We start from the raw sequence: 25,696 nt of genomic DNA on the forward strand, positions 1-25,696 counted from the left end.
TGTCATCATTGATATTCTCACATATATATGCTTTAAGATGAACTTTAGTAGCTTTTATATATTAAATTAGGATTTAAACCACCTTTTAAACCAGCAAGGGGAAGGTGTTGTATAGCCATTTTGGCTGTAATTTTATACGTGTTATTTTAGCAAACTTGGCCTGCCGCTGTGCACTTTAACCTAGATATATTTTATTTAGCTTAGTTATATTATTTTAACATTAGCCACATTTGCGGTCTTGTTTAATTTTTTTCTATCTAGCTGTTCTTTGCCTTGGCCAGCACTATGTTCTTAAAGTGGGGATTCCTGGGGGGGCCAAGGTCCACCAGGTAGGTGACCTCGCCCTTTTTCTCTAGAATGGGATAATGTCCAGTCCACTTGGCCTTGGGGGCCCTGGGAGCCCTAGGAGCCAGAGGCTTCAACACCCACACCAACTGACCTGGATGATGCAGACGACTCTTGTCAGCTCTTTTGTGCCTGTTACGTTCAGGGAGTCCACACTTGGAGTTGCAGAAGCAAGGCAAAGTCCTTTTCTTGTGTAAGCCCAAAGTGTGCAGCTGGTGCAGTCCTTGTCAGTGCAGTGTCCAGCTGCAAACCAGGGATGCAGCAGGGCAGTCCTTTTCCAGTATCTCTTCCATATGTATCCTTGCTCCTGAAGGTGGAAAGCGGGGGTGCTCCGGTCCAGTGGGTTGCAGGCCAACACCCTCTGGGGTGACCACTTCCTGTGAAGTGTGGCAAAAAACAATCCCAGAAAGCAACATTCTTTAAATATCGAACATGGAGGAAATCTCTTTGGCTGAGCCACTGATGTGATCATGTTTCCCTACCACAACTCCTCCAGCCCTACTACTCAGTGGGACTCCCACCTGCCTGGGGGGAGTGGAAAATAGGGGAGGTCCAATTTCTGTCCAAAGAGGCGTTCTCTCCTCTGAAGACTAGTGTAGCTACTCTTACCCCATCCTGCTTTCCCATCTGTTGTAGCAGTTCTCCGCCCCACAAATGCTTCCTTTTTGTCAACCCAGGCCACTTCAACCTTCATTAAGGCAGCCTGGCTCGAGCTTCCGTAGGCTGAGCAATCTGGAAAGAGCACTACAGTGCTGAATTTGGTAACTTTCAGAAAGAGTTCTAAAACTCTTTTCTTGTGCTATTTATATTAAATTCAACATCGACAAGTTGTTGGATTTATTATAACATTTAACTTGATCCCACACTTGCTATATTTAGCTCATCTCTATTGAAAATAAGACTTTATGATTTTAAAAGACAGCCTCCAATGTCAGCCTTTGGGGCCCATTGACTACAATGGGGAAAAACAATGTGACTGTTTTTCCCTCACCAGGGCTTATTAAATATCTTTTATAAAGTCCCTGCTTATATTTACACTGCACCAAACCCTGGGGACACTTAGGGCAGACCTTGGGGGTGACTTGTATGTACAAATAAGGTAGTTTTGGACTTTGGAAGTACTTTTAATTCCAAAGTCGAGTTTGGGGTTAACTGTAACTTAAAAGAAGTCAGCAATGCAGGGTTGCCTTTAAAATGACGTTGTACACCACAGCAGTGCACTACATATACTGCGGTCCCTAAACCTTCAAGCCCTACCATATACTAGGAATTTACAGTTATGTTGTTAGAGCCAATTATAATTAGGCCTTATTTGCATATACCATTTTACACGGAGCCCTGGAACTGGTTAGCCGTGCCCAGGGCAAAGTCAGTAACCACCAGTATCAGCCCAAAGGTTTTGGGGAAGGGGAGATCAGGGCAAAAAGGATGACTTTGAGAGAGAGAGAGAGAGAGAAAGAACGTGTGTACTAAAATTAAATGTACATTCATGATGAAAATGAGTGTATTTTCAGAACTTGTACGTTGATGTTTGGAGAAAATGGTTGAATTTCTAATTCAACCTTTCCGACCATTAAGTTGGGTAACAATGAACATGATATTTCAGCACCAATACACCCTTTAGGGTGCCCATGCACTTTACAAAGCCACAGTATGTTGTATTTAAAGGTAACATTTGAGTGATCAATCCTGCGATGTTTGGGAAACATTACCATGGTGCCAGGGTTATTGCACTAGGGCTGTTGTGTTACTCATGTAGAAGCATTGCAAATTGCTAAAGGTTTTTTTTTTTCTTCACATTACTATTGGTAAACCTACCTGCTTGGTGCACGGAGGTGATCGCTGCTAATTGGTAACCATGCCCTTCAAGACAATGTCATCTTGTCTGATGTGGTTACTATTACAATTCTAACAACATTAGTAGCTCAGGAAAATTTTCATCAAACATAAGTAACTCTTGCCACAGAAAAGGTGGAGATCTCTGTACTACCTGTTCCTGTATTGTATGACATGGCTGTTAATTGTGTCATTTGTATATGTGGAATTGCCTGGACAATAAAGACTTTTAACATTATTTTCTTATTTACTACGGGCGCATTTGTGGAAGATTGATTCCTTGAAATGTGGTGGGATTCTTGGATTGGCCTTTCTCAGTCTTTCTCCCTCCAACCCATAGTTTTTCATTTTATTGGTGTCTAGCAGATTCAGTTCTCCAATTTGATCCTTCCTTTTTGGGGGGATGTTTTTGTCTCTCCTTAATTAGTGTGTGTGAGCCCACAGGCAAGCAACAGAAGAGCAGAATGTGAAAGCATTCACACAGTCCTTCCGGTAGCCTGTTTTACTCTGTTTGAACCCCATTTAAAATCTCAATAAATATTCTTCTCCTGATTCATTTGAGAATGAATCTGCATTTTGTTTAGGTTTCAAATGTGTTGAAATGCGTCTTTTTAAACACAGTTCTTTTCATGTTTTAAGGTTTTCAGTCAAGGCATGCAGATTAAATTGAACAAAGTTACTGCTTTGGCAAAGGGATTTCTTACCCGGAGGCTTATGCAAACAGACAAGTTGAAGCAGTTGAAGAAAACTGTGCATGTGAGTACATTTTAGATTCCTCTTCTGTATGTTCTCTATATTACTTTTTGTGTCACTATTCGAGCCAATATTTGTGATTTGCCATGAGTGTGACCGGTTAAATCATTCAAAATACACAAGGTATGTTCTTAAATTGATTGTAGTTTGAAAGTAATGAACCCTCTATTTCTTGCCATTGGTCTTTCTGAAATTCATTGTCATTACAGTGCAAAGCCTGAATAATATTGCAGAAGTAAAGGAGAATTGTATCTTTAGTGATCCATTTAGTGAAGATGGCAGAGCGTAAGAGTTATAGGCTTTCTTGCCCTGACTTCGCCAAGCATATACCTGATAGAACCACATTCTCTTCTTCAAAACTGTTATGTTGTAGCCAGTGACAGCTTTGCCTACTTCTGATGGTTTGAGTCCCACAAAGTCAAATAATCCACCTTTAAGCAGTTCATTTATTTGAGTGTGTATAGAATGGAATTAAACTGCAGCATTTCTTTTAGATTTCTTCTTTGACCAGATATGTATTTTTAACACTTTAAATTTGCCTCAACATATTTGGAAGGCATCCTATATAAATTCATAAGGCCCATTAGACTAAACACACTGGTAGACCATTATTCATTTTCTAGTTTTGGATCCTTAATAGATTGAAACGCTTGACTAATGCCTCATGTTGAGTTGGAAATCCAGTAGTAGCTTCAGAGTACAGGCCTCAAAATCATAAAAATGTTACTAGATCTGAAGGTCAAGTAACTTAAATAATCTACTCGACCGAACTGTAATGTACTTGACCCGTAAACGGGTCTCAAATTGTGAGATCCTTGACAAATAGTTTAGAGTCTCCTTTTTCTTCATTCTCTTAAATGATTGCACCTTCAAAAATGTGTTCTCAGCATTTCTGCAGTACAAAGAAACCCTCTTTTGTTTGATTGTGTAGTCTAAAGTTTGCTGCGTCTATCACAAGAATCTAGCCCACATATATGGGACACATGACCTGTGACTTCTTTTACTCTACTACCAGCATTGTCACCAGGGCTGGAGTGTTTCTCAGTTTGTTTGATTGTGTAGTCTAAAGTTTGCTGCGTCTATCACAAGAATCTAGCCCACATATATGGGACACATGACCTGTGACTTCTTTTACTCTACTACCAGCATTGTCACCAGGGCTGGAGTGTTTCTCAGTTTGTTTAAACACTTACTTTTAATAACTATATTACTAAACCATGATGTGGTAGCATATTGTCATCTACACACAGTAAATTTCCAAGAAATGTCTAAAAATCTTTCCACTAACTTGCAGATTTACTGATAAAACTATAGAGTGTATTAACAATATGTGAAAATTGGGTTTCAACATATAACGTATTCTGATTTGTTTCATCCTATTGAAATATTTTTTTCATCAAACAGAAATAAAAATAAAAAGGGCTTTCACAACTACTGAAATATATTTTGAAACATTTGCACAGTTAACTTAGTCATTTAACTGCTGTGTGTTAGGAAAAACCTGACACTCTATATGCTTTTATTTTACACTCTAAACAGCAGGTCACACAGTTCACCTTATAAAGTCCTGGAACTCTGCAGTCATAAGGAAAATAATTGTAAGACTAACTGACTTTTGACCTCTGTCTGTGAACATAGAGCAAATGTCACAGAAGAACAAGATTTAAAGGCATCGTTTATTGCTCCTCCACTTTCTGTCTGAACAGCACACCTGTTCTTTGTCAACTCTGATTAAGTCATAAAAATAGCTCAACCTTATCAAATATAACTCGCCATACCAAGTGTTTGAGGTAGATTCTTCAAGCCCTGCAGTTTCATACTTAAACATTGCCCTGAGAAATGTAACCATGGCTCTTAGGTAGCCTAGTTGTATCCTTTGAAAATAACCAGACTCCAAGCAATCTGGTTGAAGATCTCTAAGAGGCCACCATCCTACATATTTCTGCAGTGTGTCAAGGGTCTCCCTTTGGGCAGTGTTCAAATCTCTTCAGATAAGTCTGTATTATCATCATTATCGATTTCTTGTTTTTGCTTATTTCAATACCTGTAAGGTTTCTTATAAGATTGTTTGGAAAGCTTTTCTACCTGACAGCTGTTTCAGGATACCATACAATACCAAGAAGAGCCAATTTAGATCCTGTGGCCTTTGTGGGAAAAGCAGCTTTTTCCTGGTGGCCATCACAGGACCTTTATTTATTGCCTGCATCCATCTCCTAAGCCTGATGACTGTAAGATTTGCATAAAGATTGTCAAACTCTTTAAGGAGAGAGAGGAAAGGCTTCCACTTTGGCTTCAGAAATCACAAGGGACAACTGCTTCAGATGAAGACCCAGATTTCTCTCCAAGAATACCTAAAAATGCCCTTAAGAAGTCTTGCTCTACATAAAAAAGGATATCCAGAACTATTAACAAAAAATATCTAAACAGCGATTGCAGATCTCCTAAGGTGACTCTCACTCTGAAAAAGCCAAAGTTTTAACTAGAACCATCCTCTTCAAAGAATGCTCATGCTCAATCAGGAGCACCATACTTGGAGCCCCAGAAAATACCATTCTCGCCATCAGCTTTTCTTTTATTGAGATTAAATATGTTGTCGTTGATGAAGATTCACTCTGCAACAGCGACCCTGTTGGCTAGTAAGAAGCTATTTGACCATTGCCTTGACAAATATGATTACATCTAATTCTTTGGCAACCAGACCACCACCTACTTAATATCACTGGTGTCGGCAAGACCTTTGTAGGAGGCTGGCTCTCTATGCAGTGTACAAAGCTAGTCACACTGTGCAGGGAGTCCAGGCAACCACACGTTGGTTTACAGGATTAAAACTAGACCACCTAATGGTCTAATTTTTCTGATAGCTTGGTCCAGCAGTTAGGCCAATCTTGGAGAACTGCAAAGCATTTGTTGTACTCACAGCATCAATCTTCCAACTCACACACTCAAAGGAATAACTCGAGACCAATTTATAAAAATGCTTCAGATGTTTATATAAAGTTTAAGACCAAGATCATCAAAATTGGTTAAGTAAGTCCTAGATGTGAATTTTTGAAGTTTAATAAAAATAGTGTTTTTGTGATTAATTACATACCATAGGAATCAATGGAGGATAACCTTTAAAAATATATATAAAATCACACAGTAGGTCTACCAAGTTCTTCTTTTGCAGGTTGGTCGAGATCATCACTGGGCACACTGTGCCAGCTGGGGAAATTCAGGCAGCTCCTGGTTCCAGCGGGAGCAGCAGGAAAATATGTCTGGAGCTGGTTGGTGCAGGGCCACTGCAGGGGACCACTTGGAAAAGCACTGCACAGGTGAGTTTAAAGGTGAATCCTGGGGGTCCCCTTGGAGTGTCGAGGTCGCAAGAGGTATGAGACCCTTGGGGCACAGACGATTCTTTGGTGCAGGGCACAGGGAGGCCAGGTGCAGAGTGAATCAATGATCCAGGAGCTGTGTGCCTGGATGCCTCCAGGAGCAGGAGGTAAGTTGATTCAAGGGTTGTTTGCAGTACAACAGGGGCACTCTGGCAGGAGGTCTGGGTTGTTTCTGAAGTCCCTTGACTGGGTCTTCCCCCTGGTCCTTTTTCAGTCCCCGGTAGACTGTGTAGGAAGTTGGCTCTGTATATACTATCTTAAAGTGAGAGAAAGTGTGCACAGAGTTCAGGGGATCCACTTAGAGGTAAGATAGTGGCAAAATTAGATCATTCTAATGCTCTATTTTGTGGTAGTGTGGTCAAGCAGTAGGCTTATCAGAGGATAGTGATAAGCATTTGTTGTACACACACAGGCAAATAAATGAGGAACACACACTCAAAGACTTAACTCCAGGCCAATAGTTTTCATATAGAAAAATATATTTTCTTAATTTATTTTTAGAACCACAAGTTCAAGGTTTGAAGTAGATACATAAAATGCAAGGTACTCCACACAGGTAAGTTAGGAACTTTGAATTAGAGCAATAACATATACAGTTTTTGTTAAAATGGCATAAGCTGTTTAAAAGTAGACAGTGCAAAATCAACAGTTCCTGGGGGAGGTAAGTATTGGTTAGATTGTGAGGTAAGTAAGACACTTACAAGTCTCAGTTCCTGGGCATCGGCAGCCCACCGTTGAGGGTTCATGGCAACCCCAAAGTTACCACACCAGCAGCTCAGGGCCGGTCAGGTGCAGAGTTCAAAGAGGTGCCCAAAACACATAGGCACCTATGGAGAACAGGGGTGCTCCGGTTCCAGTCTGCCAGCAGGTAAGTACCAGTGTCCTCGGGGGCAGACCAGGGGGGTTTTGTAGAGCACTGGGGAAGACACAAGTAGGCACACAAAACACACCCTCAGCAGCACAGGGGCGGCCGGGTGCAGTGTTTAAAGCAGGCATCTGGTTTTGTATTGGTTTCAATGGAGGGACCCGGGGGACACTCTAGCAGTGCAGCAGGGCACAGGAGGGCTTCTCGGGCCAGCCACCACCTGGACTAGGCAGAGGGTCGCCTGGGGGTCACTCCTGCACTGAAGTTAGGTTCCTTCTGGTCCTGGGGGCTGCGGGTGCAGTGTTTGGTCCAGGCGCTGGACCCTTGTTACAGTAAGTCACGGTCAGGGGGAGCCTCTGGATTCTCTCTACAGGTGTCGCTGTCGGGGTCCAGGATGGCCGTCTCGGGCGACTCACAGGGTCGCAGTCGCCTGGCAGTCCTCCCTGGGGTGTTGGTTCTCTGGATCTCGAGCCGGGAGCGTTGGGTGCAGAGTGTGAAGTCTCACGCTTCCGGCGGGAAGAGTGAGGTCTTCAAAGTTTTAGAAAAGTTGCAAGGTTGTTGAGCAGAGCTGCTGCTCACAGGAGTTTCTTGGGCCTGGGATTCAAGGCAGTCCTCTCAGGCTTCAGAGGTCGCTGGTCGCTGTTGGATGCGTCGCTGGTTGCAGGTTTTCGAGTTAGGAGACAGGCCGAAAGGGCTGGGACCAAAGCAGTTGTCTTCTCTGCAGGGCTTGTAGGTCAGCAGTCCTTTTTAGTTCAGGTTGCAGGAATCTCATTTCCTGGGTTCTGGGTGCCCCTAAATACTAAATTTAGGGGGGTGTTTAGGTCTGGGAGGGCAGTAGCCAATGGCTACTGTCCTGGAGGGTGGCTACACCCTCTTTGTGCCTCCTCCCTGTGGGGAGGGGGGCACATCCCTAATCCTGTTGGGGGAATCCTCCAAAACTAAGATGGAGGATTTCTAAAGGCAGGGGTCACCTCAGCTCAGGGCACCTTAGGGGCTGTCCTGACTGGTGGGTGACTCCTCCTTGTTTTCCTAATTATCTCCTCCAGTCTTGCCGCCAAAAGTGGGGGCAGTGGCCGGAGGGGCGGGCATCTCCACTAGCTGGGATGCCCTGTGGCACTGTAACAAAAGGGGTGAGTCTTTGAGGCTCACCGCCAGGTGTTACAGTTCCTGCAGGGGGAGGTGCAAAGCACCTCCATCCAGTACAGGCTTTGTTCCTGGCCACAGAGTGACAAAGGCACTCTCCCCATGTGGCCAGCAACTCGTCTGGTTGTGGAAGGCTGGCAGAAACTTCTCAGCCCCACACTAGAAGTCAGATTGGTATTCAGGGGGCATCTCTAAGATGCCCTCTGGGTGCATGTTGCACAAAATTCCACATTGGCATCAGTGTGCATTTATTGTGCTGAGAAGTTTGATACCAAACTTCCCAGATTTCAGTGTAGCCATTATGGTGCTGTGGAGTTTGTGTTTGACAGACTCCCAGACCATATACTCTTATGGCTACCCTGCACTTACAATGTCTAAGGTTTTGCTTAGACACTGTAGGGGCATAGTGCTCATGCACATACGCCCTCACCTGTGGTATAGTGCACCCTGCCTTAGGGCTGTACGACCTGCTAGAGGGTGACTTACTTATGCCATAGGCAGTGTGAGGTTGGCATGGCACTCTGAGGGGAGTCATTTTCTCCCCACCAGCACACACAAGCTGTGAGGCGGTGTGCATGTGCTGAGTGAGGGGTCCCCAGGGTGGCATAAGACATGCTGCAGCCCTTAGAGTCCTTCCCTGGCTTCAGGGCCCTTGGTACCAGGGGTACCAGTTACAAGGGACTTATCTGAGTGCCAGGGCTGTGCCAATTGTGGAAGCAAGGTACAGTTTAGGGAAAGAACACTGGTGCTGGGGCCTGGTTAGCAGGGTCCCAGCACACTTTCAATCATAACTTAGCATTAGCAAAGGCAAAAAGTCAGGGGGTAACCATGCCAAGGAGGCATTTCCTTACAGACTGTGTTCCTTAGTGTCCAAAGTCAGGTGGCCAATACCTAGGGTATTGGTACAGTTCCGCCGCTAGAGGGCACAGTGCCACCAAACTTGGCACACTGGCAGGGTTTATTCTCGCGGTCATCGGTGTGTAGTGTGGATTGGCTGCGGTGTCTGGTTCTGAAGTTCACGTCCGGTCAGTGAAAGGGACCTCACTGGCTGTTGGTTTCTTGTGGGATTAGAGTGGTACCTCCATTGAGGAGGGTGTTCTCTGGCAAGTTATGAAGCCTGGAGGTCCTCTGGGGTTCTTTAGAGTTTTTCCCAATTGTCCAGCAGCTCCTCAGAAGCGCTTGTCGGGGCCTGGGCGCAGCACGCAGTGATTGGCGCCTTTTCTTTGTGCAGCAGGTCCATAGTTCTTGTGCCTTGGATCTTCTTGGTACTGGTCTTCTTCTGTCTGTCGAATCTGATTCCTTGGTCTAGGGATACCCACTAAATACTCTATTTACTGGGCGTTTTAGGGGGGAACCTGATAGTGCCCAATGGGTCATCTACCTTAGGGTGGCTATACCCACTAAGTGACCACTTTCTTACACCAGATTGGCTATTTTACTTCCATCCAAGATGGAGGGAAATGAAATGGAGAGTCCTCCTCGCATGCAACACCTTAGGGGTGGTGCATGCTAAGTAAGCCCACTCCTCCTGTTCTTTGTTTTTTCCCCGCTGTTGCTCCTTCCAAAAAGGTGGGTTTGCAACAGGTGCAGCCATCTGCTAGCAGCAGGCCTGGGGTCGAGTTTCAAGGGCTGTAAACCCTTTTAGGTTCACCAGCAGGGCAGTAGCACCTCCACCCAGGAAGGGCTTTTTCTGAATCCCAGAGAGCAGGAGCTCACCCAGGGGTTCAGACTTGTGTCTGGAAGTAGCAGGCTGGTTGGGACCGCCTAGCAACCATGCCGGGATAATTAGCCACATGCATTTAAAATGGATACTCTGTTCACTCACTATGTCCCAGGTTTGAATAGGACACATTGGGGGCATATTGCTCAGACAACTATGCCCTCACATATAGTATAGTGCAACCTACCTTAGGACTGGAAGGCCTTCCAGAGGGGTGACTTATCTATATTGCATGCAGTGTTTAGTGGACAGGTCACACAGGCAGTGTGCCATGTCAAGTTAGCATTTTCAGATTGCACCTGGACACTCAGCCTTCAGAGGCAAAGCTGGGTGCATCTGGATACATGGCCATAGAGGGTGGCACAATCAGTGCTGCTGCCCTCAGAGGCCTACCCTTAGTGCCCTATGCCCTGGGTACCTCAGTACCATTTACTAGAGACTTATAGTGGCAGCTAAAGGTGTTGCCAATTACCTTTTCAAATTTTAGGGAACAAACACTGGCACTGGGAACCTGGTAAGCAGGATTCTAGTGCACGCCAGTCCAAGTTGCATCCAGAAACCAGGCAAAAGGTGGGGGATACTACAAAAAATGCCAGTTTCCCACAACCTTTGAAAGAGAAAAACAAGGGTACAGTCTTATCTGCATTTAGGAAGACCCTGTCAATGGCAGTTGAATAAAGTTGACTAAATTATCAACAACAAATCCTGGTTGATGACTGTTCCACCATTGACAAGTGAGGATGAGTCCTCATCTCCAATAACTTTCATTTCTGAGACTGGAGCACCATCACATAATATGCCTCGGTATACACCCACAGTCAAGATATCAAGATTTGTCAGCCACTTACAAACCTGTCAGACCCTAGTATCTCAGAGGAAAAGGGGCCATTCACTCCCTAGTACAGCTCTAGACAACTGAGGGACAAATGCAAGGATTGTGACAAAGAACAGAAGTATTTGGTCCACCAAAAAGAAAACCGAAGCAACCACATAATCACTGAAGGTCTTATGATCTTTTTGATGAAGAATCCTTGCCTCACTACTGGCATTCTCACTAGGAATATAACACTTATTTTTAGGCGCAACAGTACCAAAACCCAAAGAGCTCCCCCTGCACCTATTCCAACACAGTTATGGCTACCTGTAATCGCATATGTCTGACAGGAAATTAATTTCCTGGAATTTCAGAGGATTAAACCATTACCCCAAGAGTACAGAGTACATTTTTAACCTGAGAAATATGGTACACGGGTTGTACTTTTGTAGGAGACACACTTGTTGAAACCTGTAATTGATAAATTATTAAATAAATGGATAGGGAGCACTTCAGTGGTGCACCACTGCATATTCCAGGGCAGTGGTAATCTGGACAGTGGTGGGGAGCCCATTTCATTGTGTGGTTACATTCTCTGATCCACAGGGTTGATATGCCCTGGTACGGGCATATAACCTAGTAATAATACTTGCCTGCGAATATCTATACACTCAATATAGACGACAAGGGTTCTTATAAAGATATCATTCAAATGGCACAAAAAACCACAAATAGTGGCGTTTCTGAAACAAAATTTATTGGAAATGGAGTTGATGGATATCTGGCGGTTCCAGAAACCATTGGGGTAACAATACTAGTGAAATGCCCCCACGCAAAGAACTTATAGCAGACTCAACTATATATTAAAGACAGACTTCCCTGAGGGGAGTCTGTGCACTCTCATATTTAAATAGATTCCTGTACAACCACTCTCCAGTGATTCTTGCATTTAGACAATTAGTGATCACTAGGATTTCCCTATTGAGATTGAAACGGAAGGCACTGTTTGAGCCCTCATTTCTGTTCCATATATTCAGGGTGTTACTTCACACTTTAATTCACACAGACCAGTCAGGTTTTTTACCAGGTAGGAGCACTACTCACACCATTAGGAGCCTAACTTGTGTAATGACCTTTGTGGTAGGATCCCTTGAGCTGTTGGCTCTGTTAGTATTGAATATGGAACAAGCATTTGGCACTGTTCATACCAATACTCCTGGGTGGTTACGGAACATAAGGGATTTTGACCTGATTTTTGTGCCTGTACATGGTTGTTATATAATCAACCTACAGCTATACTGGGACCTGGAGTTTGGCTGTCCAAGGACTGGATGATTTGAGAGCCAAAATACCATTGATACATGGGCATCCAGGTGGCAGTTGACCAAGGGGTGCAATATGAACCAAATATGCGAAGAGGGTTGACAGAACTGACTACCTCAGTAAAGGGTTGGAATACAGTGTCATCAGTTAAGTGCCGAATTGCATTGGCCAAGATGGTGTTCCTGTCTAGGTTTTTGTCTATGCTTTTGAGCACAGTGTGTCCTCTGCCCCTGAAAATATTTTGTGAGATGGAGAGATTGCTGGGCTCTTTGATCTCATCAGGAAAACATAGGTGGGTTAAATTGGATATTTTGAACCTTCCCTGGACTAGGAGTGGGCTGGTACTTCCTTACCTTTTTTTAAACTACATAGAGGCCCAGATTCAGCATGCAATCCCCTAGTTTGATCAGTATGATAACTAGAAGAAAAAAGTAGTACCTGGGAACAGCCGTACACATAGCCTTACTAGAGCTTTTATGATGGGAAAATATTCACTTCCATCCCTTGTCCTACAGGCAGCCGTAAAGTGGTAAAAGGTGATCTGTAAGTTCTGCGACGACCTCCCTATGATCCAAATATTTACTATGGGTTTTAATACCCTTTAAAGTTATAAGTGATATTATAACCTTTCACATGTAGCTGGGGGCCGGTTGTGGAGCTGTTATCTCAGTTGTTTGTTATCTCAACAAACACTTCCTCCCACCAACCCCTCAGCCTGGAACGACTCCTGGTGGCCCACCTCCCTAGGATCCGCACCCTCACCCACCACCCACGCACGCAACCTGGGCGTCATCTTGGATTCCACACTCATCATGACTCAGCAGATCAATGCCACTCCTCTTCCTGCTACTACACCCTCCGCCTGCTCCGCAGAATCTTCAAGTGTATTCCCATCGAAACCAGGAAGACTGCCACCCACGCCTTGGTCAGTAGCTGATTGGATTACAGAAGCGCCCTATATGCAGGAATAACAAACAAACTCCAGACAAAACTGCAAAGATTCCAGAAAGCATCTGCACGCCTCATTCTAGACTTTCTGGACTTTCCACGCTGTGACCACATCTCCCCCCATCTCCGAGACCTACATTGACTACCAGTATCGAAGAGGATCACTTTCAAAATCCTCATCCATACACACACGACCCTCCCCAACACAGGTCCGACCTACCTCAAGGACACTCACCTTTCACACCCCAACCCGCAACCTTCGCTCCGCCAACCACGCCCTTGCGCACGTTCCTTGCATCCACCACACGACCATCGGAGGAAGATCATTCTCCTACCTCGCCTTGAGACCTGGAACTCCCTACCGCTCCACCTCCGCCTGACCTTCTCTTTCAGGAAGCACCTTAAGACCTGGTTTTTCAACCATTTGCTCCCCCCCCCCCTCCCCCACCACCTTGAGACCTTCCGGGTGAGTAGTGCGCTTTACAAATCCCTGATAGATTGATTGATAAGGCAAGGGATGCCTTTGAATTGGTTCAGGTCAGTTTTATAACATGCTCAGAGCTGATGACAATGCTCCTATCCTTGGCAGGGTTCAGACGCCTAGTCAGTAATTTATATACACTCCTAGTTACCTAGAACAGTGGAAATAAAATAGGTGCACGAGAAGTGGTCACAGGAATGTCCGGAACCGACTCCAGTAAGGTGTGTGTGTGTGTGTGTGCAGGTAAAGACTAGCTCCCCAAATAGTTGCATAAACCTAGTTTAGTTACATGTTCTTCATATGACCTATCTTACACTTTAAAAAACTAGCCAGGATCTACCAAAGCAGGACGTCAGCATGCCCTAGATGTAATATACGGGGGCAGACTTTTTGCATATGGTATGAGGCTACTCCTAGTGGTCGAATCCTGGCATGCAGTAGTTGAGAGCCTGCAAATGGTACAGCCATTGAAACCATACTTACTTAGTTTTTTTTTTTTTACATATAGCACTGGCATTAAAAAATAGGATAACTATGGTGGCACTAGGCATAGTGTTGAGTGTTGGCCAAATGTAGAATAGCAGTTCATTGGGTATCCACTACTGGTCCAATGCATTATGTTTGGAAGAAAGATTTGCTTGACTGGGTGGTAGCAGACAATCAACATCTGTAAAATACAAGAAGGTATGATAAATTAACCAAGGACCTTGTTGAATTGGCAGGAATGCTTGCTAGAGTGACAGGCCCTCCAGATTATAAGCCACCTAAAAATGTAAAATTGATTGAAGTACTGGGGAAACACATCAGGAGAAGAGAAAGATGTGGTAGAATATTAATGCGTGGAAGCCTAGAAAAGAAATAGCACTCTATAATTGGGATGGGTATACAGAAGGGAAGGTGTTAAATGCCATTATATGAATGCTTGAATGTTTGCCGCCCTTTGTTCTTACTAAACTACAACAAAGTTTAGTACAGCAAAAATATTTACAGAAAGATCAAAGGAGTGGGGCGAGAAGTAGTCTAAAGGAGGAAAAAAACCTCAGCAGCTATTTTCTGTGCATCTATGAATAGAATAACTACACGCCTCAAAAGCCTTGCTGGAGCTGCAATCTTAAGAATACAAGTGTTGTTTTGCTGCACATCTTTTACACCAGAGATCTACAATAAGATGTTAGACACACCATTTGTTTTTGAGTCTCTTTTTGAAGAACTTGTGGATGAAGCACTGCAAAGCATAAAGACTGACCATGAAATAGCCAAATCGCTGGAAGTCTCCAACAGTACAAACAGTAGCTTTTTTAATCTTATAGAAGGAGAGGACAACCAGCTTATAGAAGTGTATATCAACAATTCAGGTATCATCTGTATCACATTCAACACCAGCCATACTGTGAGCGGATGGGTCAGGCTATCTGGTCCGCCCTGATTTTTTGCTTTGAGATCACCAGTTTTTTTACCTTTTACCTTTTACTGTGAGGGAGTCTCATTGTTTGGGACTCACCCACAATAAACTTATGGTGAAATGGACTGTGTGTGTTTACCGCCGGTGCTGCTTTGTTTAGCAAAGGGTGCTGTGAGTCAGCAAGGGTAGGAGGCCCAGGACTGGTTACATGTGATCACGTGTGTACCGGCGTGAGGGCAGTGCGGGGTGGATTCCTGGCATGAGCAGCCAAAGAACTGTACTTCGGTAGCCTGAGGAACCATGCAGAGTTGGTGGTGACCTGAAGTAGGCCTTATGAGATAGGTGTGCACACGTGAGGGATAGTCTTTCTGCTTACTGTCTTGATTGCATGTACACTTCATTATATATCAATGGGAATGGCTGGGCTACGGTGCAACTCCAGTTCCCTAGGGTCCACGGACTCTAGAGTCGCACCAATGTACACTGTAACTGTGTGAAAAGAATAATGCAGTAGGTTACAAAAGCATATTTGTATAGCTTATGGGTCATCCAGGAATGTCATCTTTCTCTGACTCAGCTCAGGATTAGGGCCAATTACTGCTCTGTCCAGTTGCAGCAGCAGGGCCTTGCATCAATCAGCCAGCTGTCATTCCGTGCCAGGAACCAGGCCTGAGAGACCCTGGAAGGAATGTCAGGGAGGTGAGGCTGAGCACATGTGGCAACTAACTCCTGAATGACACAATTTTGAGCTATCTGTGCTGGAAGGTTGGGACAGGGGCAGATAAGTGATGTGGCACATCTGGATAGGCCAGAGCGGCATCCCTGCTGGGCACTTCCACCCCCACTTAAAAGGTCTTACACAGGGGAGGGCTCACTCCCTAGGAATGTGCTTTTGCCGAAGAACCTCAGTACTGGAGGCTGACAGTTGGGAGGAAGAGACCCCTGACTGTCCCCAGAACCAAGAACTCTGACTTTGAGTGACCCCAGGACCAGTGGGGAAAGACTGGGCTCTGTGCCAGGAGGTGAGAGGCCCAGAGGGAGAGCAAAATGGAAACTGGCACAGGGAGTCTGGGAAACCAGCTCTCAGCCAACATTATCAATCTTTCAGGGAAAGTGGCCGGATGAGAGTGCTCCCGGTGAATAGGGCTTGCCACCTGGAGCAGGAAGACACCAGAATCGTCCAGATTGGCCCACAGGAGCCTGAGATATAATCATGTAAAGGTTTGTGACCTTTGACCACTGGGGAGGGCTGGCAACGAAGTGCGTGGGGATCTGCTGCCGAGTCCAGCTGTGCCCTTGCGGAGGACCAGGGCCAGAGGGTTGCCCCAAGACAATGTGCGGGCTGTGGAGTTCTTTCGTGTGTCCCCTTGGAAAAGGGCTATTTGGAGGGAGCGCCATTGCTCTCCCTCGAAGAGGAGGGGAAGGGTCCCAGGACCCCATCTCTGGGCCCGAAGTGATGAGCCAAGTCGGGGATGCTGTTGCACCCTTGTGTAGGTGTTGAAAGTCATCCTGGGCACCCACAACAAAGTAAAGTCATGGAGCGCCATGGCGCTCCCTGTGAAACTGCTTAGGGACTTGATGGTGAGAAGATGGTGGTGCCATCACACTCCCTTCGCACGGCTGAGTCGGCCGCTGCCAATATTGTGCCTGCTTGCGGAAGCAAGCAGACCCCCCAAGAAGAGGGATGGGGAGCGCTTGGGAGCCTCACCCCCTGCAGCCTGCTCACGGGCTGCAGTGTGAACGTCTGCCAGCCAGAGCTGGAGGACCCAGAATAGGAGCCAGCTTCCGCGGCAGCCCCACCAAGGGGCTCTCTGCACTGCTCCCTAAGGGAAACTCACCTGATGTGGAGGGGGTGATGCCTGGGTGGGACTGGACTCCCCCGAAAAAGAGGTCCACCAGAAGGCCTAACGACGCAGTGCAAGGCTGCCAGCGAGCAAAGCAGAGTGGCTGTTCCAGTAGCTGAGGGAGAGACACTCATTAGCTATGCCCGGCACTCCTGAGGAGCGCCCATAATGCCCTGCGAGGCAAGCCCCCAAGGTGAACATGAAAAGGTCCAGAAATTACTTGTTTTATGGTGGTGGTGACCCCAGGAGAGCGGTATCACCACCAAAACGAGCACCAACTGTGGAGGTGGGGGGGGGGGACTGGAGGCAGCGTGCAGCCTCCCCTCAAGAAGTTTTCATATGTTCCCACCCTCAGTTTCAGAGGACTTAGAAATAATAACCCCTCAAGGTTTTCAATGTGTTTCCAAGACCGTCCCAGCTGGAACCTTTATTTCAGGGTGTTGGAACTGCGCCCTCTAGGGGTGAAGGTCACGGCTGCTATCCCTTTGGCCTGCGTGCTGATAGCAACAGACTATTGCAATGGTGAACACCCTGTAGGGGTGAAAGGCTGTAATCACAGGAGTTTTTACAGTAATGAAGGGCCAGATGTACCAAAAGATTTTACCCATTCTGTGTCTATGGGAAACTGTGTTCGTACATATGGCCCGATGTCCCTTGGGGGACTATAGCTTAAATGGTAGCATGTTATGCTTAGTGTATATTAAAATGTAAAGACACCATCTAGGGGTAAAAGGTGGTACTACATTCTGATTAACAACCAAGTAATACCCTTTAGAGGCTGTGTCAACTGTGCATCATTTCTTTGGTGAATATTTCAATGGCTATTAGGATGAACTTTGGCCCATGCCCTTTAGGGGTATCTGTAAACTGCAAAGATCATTCTGAGTCATCCTAGGAAAGCCAACCACTTCAGCCTGCTTAGACATGTTCCTTGTTGATGCTTATTTGAGTAATGAGTCTGACAGCCACCAGTGATCAAAGTAGATGTATGTTATTGTCAGTATCAGGTGCTCTCACTCCCAAGTTACAGTCCAATATTGTATTAGACTAACAGTGAATGTCCTGCAATGTAGGTTGTGGGTTTATGTCTCCTCTTGGGAGAGATAAGAATGAGTACTCAATGTCATCCAAAACGAATTCCATTAACTTGTGTATATTTGTAAATTGTTGCATAGTTTTGAGTAGTGTATGTAATAAGTGTTCTTCTGATTTATCAAAAGAAAAAGCACCGTCTGGACAATCATTGAGTGTTATTCTTTGGTGCTTTTGAATTGAATTTCTAGCACACACCACCTCCCTTGAATAAGCCTTGGATTGCTCTGCAACTCTACCCTATGAGAGTCGAGTGCTACAACTGGATGTTTAGTTCCCAGTGGTGTTGGAATGTGGACCCATTACTTGTGCAAGCCACACAACTAATGACCCCCACCTACAACACATACCATTTGCTGTATCATCCTACATACAGACTGTTGTCCATTGTGCACTTCAGAACCACTCCAAAAAGAACTGCTACAGAGTCCAGATCAAAGGACACTGAAAGAAGGTGCTGACTAAGCACAGGCACTAGTCACCTCATTCCTCAGTCCACTGCACCTTTGTCATGTAAGTGTGAAAAGTTCCTCTTGCATAGAATTCTGGAAGATCATCACTATGATCAGATGTGTCCTCGATTTAGTAGAGAATGACAATACTTTTAAATTTATCGAAACCTCCACGAACGCCACCAACCACAATGGAACATCACATCTGCATAATTTTCTGGAGGATATTCTCTCTGTGATAAAGAAAGGGGCAATAGAGGAGGTCCCCTTGATCTCAGCAGAATTAATTATGCTGTTATTCTTTTTAATTGGGAAAAAGTCAAAAGAATGAGACCAGTTTTTAGATCTGCAGCATCTCAGTGCTTTACTCAAAAAATAAAAGTTCAGGATGGTATCCTTGCAAGATATTCTCCACCTGCTAGCACAGTCTGTATTCACAACCATCCTATAATTACAGAATGCCTATTTTCACATCCCTAGCACTCAACTCCAAACAGTGAATATATTTGTGTTTCTAGGTGGCCAGCTGCCACTATCCATTTTGGGGTGCTGCTATTTGGATTATCGTCAGCCCCAAGCATATTTGCAAAATCTATGTCGCCAATGGCAGCACACTTAAGAAACAAGGCCACCAAGTATTTGGACAACCGGTTGATAAAAGGTCCAACATAAAATTCAGTTCAACAACAAAGTAGTGTCTTATTTTATGCTGTTGGTGTTTTTATCGATTATTAATCATCCGCAAGGTTATTGAGGCTCTTTGTAGCGAGCGTGTGAGGCAAGCCCTGGGAGGCTTACTCAAAGAACCAGGTCTTGAGCTTCTTATGGAACTCGACAAGAGAGGAGGAGGCTCTATGTTGTGGGAGTTTGTTCTAGGCTTTTGGAGCCAGGTATGAGATGCACAACCTCCTGCTCTGCTTTTGTGTGTGCGTGGGATGTGTTTTAGTGAGAGACCGGTAGAGCAGAGGTGTCTAGAAGGTTGGTGAAAATGAATTCTGGTATGCTGGGTCTGTGTTGTGCAGGGCTTTTTAGGTGTTGGTGAGGATTTTGAAATGTGTGTGGTTGTGTATTAGGAGCCAGGGGAGTTCACTAAGGTGTGATGTGATGTTGGCTCTCAGTGTGAGTTGAGACTTGTCTAGCAGCTGTTTTGGATGGTTTCCAGTCTTGTCAGCTGGTTGCAATAAGTAATGGCACATGTGTAAATAAAATAAATCAGTACATGAAATGTCACAAATACAATAGAGAAATAATTATATATCCAAAATGCAGTCCTTTCTAGAGTTCAATAAATGTTTAATTCACAAAATTGAAATTCTGCAGTCCGATCTACATGTTCCATCCATAAATTCTCACATGAGATATAGTCCTTTTTCCAATAGCATTCTCTAATCCAAAAAGGTCAACACTTGTTTCATCCGGGGAGTGCCCCTGGATTTCTTCAGGACCTCCTAGAATAGTATTACCCATAAATGACTTATCAGTATTCAACCTATGTATTGCATTCTTAATCTGGTTAATAATAGTACACCAATATATCCATATCAAATAGTGGGAACCGTGCAAGTTATTCATCTAAACCATTCCGTGATATCCCATTATGTAACCATCTTATCCATGTGAATAGAAATACAATAAAATGAATTGAATTAAAATAAAAAAGAGTTAAATTAAATGTGCCATGTATAGAGCATGCTCAGAAAGTTAAAATATCAACCACAAAGGTGCTACATATTTAAAGGAAACCTCATGTCTTCATTTCAACCAAAATGTGCATACCCCATGAAATATATAATAATATATACCTTTAAATTGGATAGTATTTTCTTATCCAATACCTTGGAAACCCGTTCTTTCTTAAGAAAGAGAAAGAGTACTCAGAAGTTAAGGATCATTTTAGATTACACAGAGATTTCTCAGAGATTGTTGAGAATTATGAAGAAACATTGGCCAATACTCCCCCACGATGAGACCTTGAAGAAATTCATTGGTAACAAACCAGAGGTTTCATTCAGGAGAGGTAATACCCTCAATAGTATTTTGAGCCCTAGTTATTTGCCTGATACAAAGAAACCAGATTGGTTTAGTGCGCATAATCTGGGTTTTTATAGCTGTAGCTCATGTGCAATGTGCAAATGGGCTTGGCAAGCAAAAAAATACTTTTATGACAGGAGTGGTCATAGAGTGGATATTAAATCACGTATAGACTGTAATACTAAATTTGTGGTGTATATGCTCATTTGCAAATGTGCGAGGATTTATGTGGGAAGTACGATACGCCCTCTCAAGGAGAGAATTGCCGAACATTGGAGAGCGATTAGGCAGGAAGACGAACGATACCCCATAGCTTCGCATATGAAAGTATGTGATGCACAAGGAATTCATAAAGAATTTACATTTTTTGGCTTTGACTATTGTGAACGAAATCCACGAGGGGGTAATAGGGAACTGGTCTTACGGAGAAGAGAGTCGATTTGGATTATTAGGTTAGGAGCTGTGGAGCGAGGTTTAAATACGGACTATGAGATGGAATATTTTCTTGGAGACCAGTAAAATAAATTCCAAGGATAGGAGATATAACAAGTGCATTATAAAGAAGGTTATCATTGGAAGATGTAATTGTAGTTGAGACCTTACATGGAATATACAAAATAGGGGCTGAGGATTTAATATTTTGATTTTAGATATGGATGTTGATTTTCGGTATTGTTTTACATTTTATATTGAATATGTTATATTTTTCAATATGGTTCGGTTTTGCTTTGTACTGTTGTCTCGAATGTAATCTTATTAGATTACATAGACTTGGGAATTCTAGGTTTATCTTCATTTAATGTTTAATTATTCTACTAGCACTTTTAACCACATTAAAATGGATGGGGATATCTTATATCTTATGGTTTGTTTGTGGGGAACGCTTTGTGCATGAGTACAAGATAGTATGAATGTGTGATTAAACTAGGAACCCGTGTTTGTTTTAATAGAGATGAGATATGGTAATGGAAACAGGACAAAATAGAGAGATGTGGTCAAATGAGTGAATGAGCGGTTTCATTTCGGCTACTACAAAGGTAATTGTAATGTAAAAATGATTGTCTTATTTATTTTACAATTTCTTATTCTTTATTCTGTTAATGTTTTGACCTAATATATTTTGGGGTGTTATACCCGGCAGGATAGCAGATGTATACATATTTAGCCATTGGAGAAAGACGATCGCATCGGAAGGATTAGTCCGTCTTCTATTTTTCCCAACACGGACTTGGATATTTCCGGAGTCCGTTTTCTATTATTATATTATCTTATTTTTTATCTATTTTTAGTTCACAATTATATACTTTGAAATTCTTAAGAAAGAACGGGTTTCCAAGGTATTGGATAAGAAAATACTATCCAATTTAAAGGTATATATTATATATTTCGTGGGGTATGCACATTTTGGTTGAAATGGAGACATGAGGTTTCCTTTAAATACGTAGCACCTTTGTGGTTGATAATTTAACTTTCTGAGCATGCTCTATACATGGCACATTTAATTTTACTTTTTTTTATTTTAATTCAATTCATTTTATTGTATTTCTATTCACATGGATAAGATGGTTACATAATGGGATATCACGGAACGGTTTAGATGAATAACTTGCACGGTTCCCACTATTTGATATGGATATATTGGTGTACTATTATTAACCAGATTAAGAATGCAATATATAGGTTGAATACTGATATGTCATTTATGGGTAATACTATTCTAGGAGGTCCTGAAGAAATCCAGGGGCACTCCCCGGATGAAACACGTGTTGACCTTTTTGGATTAGAGAATGCTATTGGAAAAAGGACTATATCTCATGTGAGAATTTATGGATGGAACATGTAGATCGGACTGCAGAATTTCAATTTTGTGAATTAAACATTTATTGAACTCTGGAAAGGACTGCATTTTGGATATATTATTAATTCTCTATTGTATTTGTGACATTTCATGTACTGATTTTTATTTACATGTGTGCCATTACTTATTGCATTGTTTGATAACTCTATGTTATCATGTAGGGTGTTGGGGGGTGAAACCTTAGTTTTGGGCACCATGTGTAATTTATGTGTGGGCAGTTTGATTTGAAAGTAGGAGCGCCATTCCACTCACTATTTCACCCTCTTTTGTCAGCTGGTTGATTATTCCTGCGCACTGGCTGTTCCCGCAGTCTAGTCTGATGGAGAAGAGGTCTTGGGTGATTGTTTTCTTGGTGTTGTCCGGTAGCCACATGAAGAATTTCTTCAGCATCCTTACGGTATTAAAGCAGGACGAGGCCACTGCATTTACTGTTGAGGGCAGGGTGCGGCGGCATTTCTAGTTTGTTGTCCAGGATGATTCTGAGGTTTCTTGCAGGTAAGCAAGGCCTAGAGGTAGGTCTGTGGGCCCCAAGGTGGAGTCCGATGGCAAGGAGTCTTTACCGAAGACCACCACTTCGGCCTTATCAGAGTTCAATTACGGCACATGGATTTCATCCAGGTGGCCACTTAGATCAGACATGTGAAACTTGTTCCTAGAGTTGGGTGTTTTTTTCACAGAGGACAATCAGTTGCATGTTGTCGGCATATGCAAGGATCTTCATTGTTAGTCCATATAATATTGGCTAGTTGAGTCATGTAGCTGTTGAAGAGCACTGGGTGGAGCATGGAGCCCTATGGTATTCCTCAGATGAGCTCTCTTGCTTCAGTGGACCTGGAGGTTGGAGCTTTGGGGGGTGGGGGGGATTAGCCATTTGGGCTCTTCCATTGAGGAAGGAGGGGATCCATTTGCAGGCGTGTCCCTGGATGCCTGCCTCGTGAAGTCAATAGATTAGAATGAGATGAGAGATGGTGATGAAGACTACTGATAGGTTTAGGAGGATAAGGGCTGTGGTTTTCTCGCTTGCCGAAGATCATCAAAACCTCATCAGTTGTTGCTATGAGGGTGGTTTCCATTCTGTGGTTGAGTCTAAATCCTGATTGTACGGTATCTGGTGATATACAAGGTGGTTGGATAGGTGCTTGTTAATGGCTTTTGACAAACCCTGGCTGGGTAGACAAGGAGGGATATCGGTCAGTAGTTGACAAGTTTGGTTTGGCTGCCCAAGGATTTTTTAGGAGGGTGTTGATGGCTGCTTGTTTCCATAGTTCCGGAAAGGTGGCTGCACTAATGGAGCTGTGAGGATGGGGTTAGGACTTCACTGATGGGGATCACGTCTATGTGAAAAGGTATGAAGGGGCAGGGATCTGCTGTGGCCCGGGGATGTATTGTCTTCATGATTGCTGTGGTTTCCTCTGTTCTGACGGTCCTATTTAGTGATTGTGTTGTCTTCATTCATCACTGGGAGACTTCTGGAGAGTCAGGATTTCGTTGCTGGGCAAGTTGTTGTAAATGGTTGTTATCTTGCTGCAAAAGAAGTTTGAAAGGTCATTACACAGATCTTGGGATGGGCTGATGTGAGAGGAAGCTGTGGGTTTGGTGAAATCATTCACGATTGGAATGATTTCCTTGTTGCTGTTGGAGCTGGAGTTTAGTTGTTTGACTAGAGCCTTCCACCTAGTTTCTTGTATTAGCCGGTGGTACTTTCTCTGTGTAGCTTTGAATGTAGTGTTTTCCATTTCCCCTTTCTGGTCTCCATTTCTTTTTCAGTTGTTTGCAGTGTCTCTTGGTCATTCTGATGTGTTCCGTGTAGCGCGCTGGCTTGTTTTCTGGTTTTTCTGGTGTGGCTTTTTTTTCTCTGGGCCCGAATGCCTGTGCAGTTGGCGATCCACTTGTTGAAGGTTTCTATGTCCGAATCTGTTCTAAGAATTGGACCTGATAGTCAATACTCAAAAATTGATAACCAATCCACTCCACTGACCAAAATCCAGTTTATGGGGGCCTCCATAAGAGCAAAGAAATGAAAAATATTTCCTCAGAGGAGATATTGCTCAAATTACTAGATTTAGCAGCCCAGATTCAGTACAAATAATAGAACACAGTATATTATTTCAAACACCTATAATGCAAGATTTGCACCTGTATACCATTGATTTCATTCAACCATCTGCTGATGAGGCTGTTCTAGGAGGTTCTGGACAATCATTGGCTCCAAGTAGGTGGATCTTTCGAGTATACATTCACAATTACAACAAAGATGAGACTGGTTGTTGGTTGTGGTGGAAAATTTCCTGTAAAGCAAAAGTGGTTTCTTATCTGAATCTTCAAATTTCATTATTGTAATGATGTAGTCATAAAAGGATGGAGACTATATATACAAGATTTAGCTATCAATGAAGGATGGACTCAAGAGAAAAGCCGCCTATGTATAAATCTAAGGGCTCGAAAAATCCACTCGACCACTCGCATTGGTGAGTTTTATTTTATGAGGTTGAGCTACTTTTAGATTACACTCTTGAGGGGACAAAGAACAGGTGTACTTTTCAGTCAAACTGAATTAGCTATTTAAGATGCCTCTAAATCTTACTCTTGTCACATTTGCTCTGTGTTCAGAGACAGAGGTCAAATGTCAGTTTGTCCTCTTGCTGTGGAAATTCTTGTAGAGTTACAGGATTTTGTAAGGTGAACTGTCTGACCTATGTGAATTGAAAGACTTTTGGTATCAGCTTTTTCCTAACACACAACATTTATATAACTAACTCAACTTTACAAACATTTTAAAATGTACTTCATTAGCTGTGAAATACCATTTTTGTACTTCTGTGTGATGAAGAAATATTTTAATAGGATGGAAAAAAAGTCAGAAGACTTTACTTGGTGATGTGCAAAATATAAATGTTTTCTGAAACCCAATTTTCACAGAATATTGTTAATACATGTTATAGTTTTATCAGTAAAGCTGTAAGTTAGTAGGGAGGTTTTTGGACATTTCTTGGAAATGTACTGTCTGTAAATGACAGTGCGCTACCACGTCATGCTTTAGTAATATATTTATTACAAGTGAGTGTTTAAACATAAACTGAGAAACACTCCTGTCTTGATGGCAAAGCTATTAGTCATCTAAGAGGCAAGTCATGAATGGATCATGTGTACCCTATATGTGTGCTAGATTTATTATGCATGGTGCAAACGTTTAGTGTATTTAATCAAACAAAAGAGGATTTTTTTACAGCAGAAATGCTGAACTTACATATTTGAAGGTGCACTCGTGAGAATGAAAAAAAAGGCGACTGAAAAATACAATATTTGCCTAGGATCACACAATCTGAGACCAGTTTCCGGGTCAAGTACATTACAGTTAGGTCGAGTAGATGATTCAAGCTACTCGACCTGCAGGTCTAGTAAAGTTTTTATGATT

At 43.4% G+C, this 25,696-nt stretch overlaps 1 protein-coding gene across 6 annotated transcripts in view; it reads left to right on the plus strand.

Annotated features, from left to right (window-relative positions):
• CCP110 (centriolar coiled-coil protein 110) overlaps positions 1 to 25,696 on the plus strand; it is a 425,941-nt gene that overhangs the window by 260,059 nt on the left and 140,186 nt on the right. For all 6 annotated transcript variants that reach the window (XM_069210241.1, XM_069210243.1, XM_069210242.1 and 3 more), the window contains one exon: positions 2,821 to 2,937. In XM_069210241.1, coding sequence (XP_069066342.1) covers positions 2,821 to 2,937 — 117 coding nt within the window. The remainder of the gene's footprint in view (positions 1 to 2,820; positions 2,938 to 25,696) is intronic.

Source organism: Pleurodeles waltl, chromosome 10, assembly GCF_031143425.1.
Source record: "Pleurodeles waltl isolate 20211129_DDA chromosome 10, aPleWal1.hap1.20221129, whole genome shotgun sequence".
In the NCBI taxonomy this organism is placed as follows: domain Eukaryota; kingdom Metazoa; phylum Chordata; class Amphibia; order Caudata; family Salamandridae; genus Pleurodeles; species Pleurodeles waltl.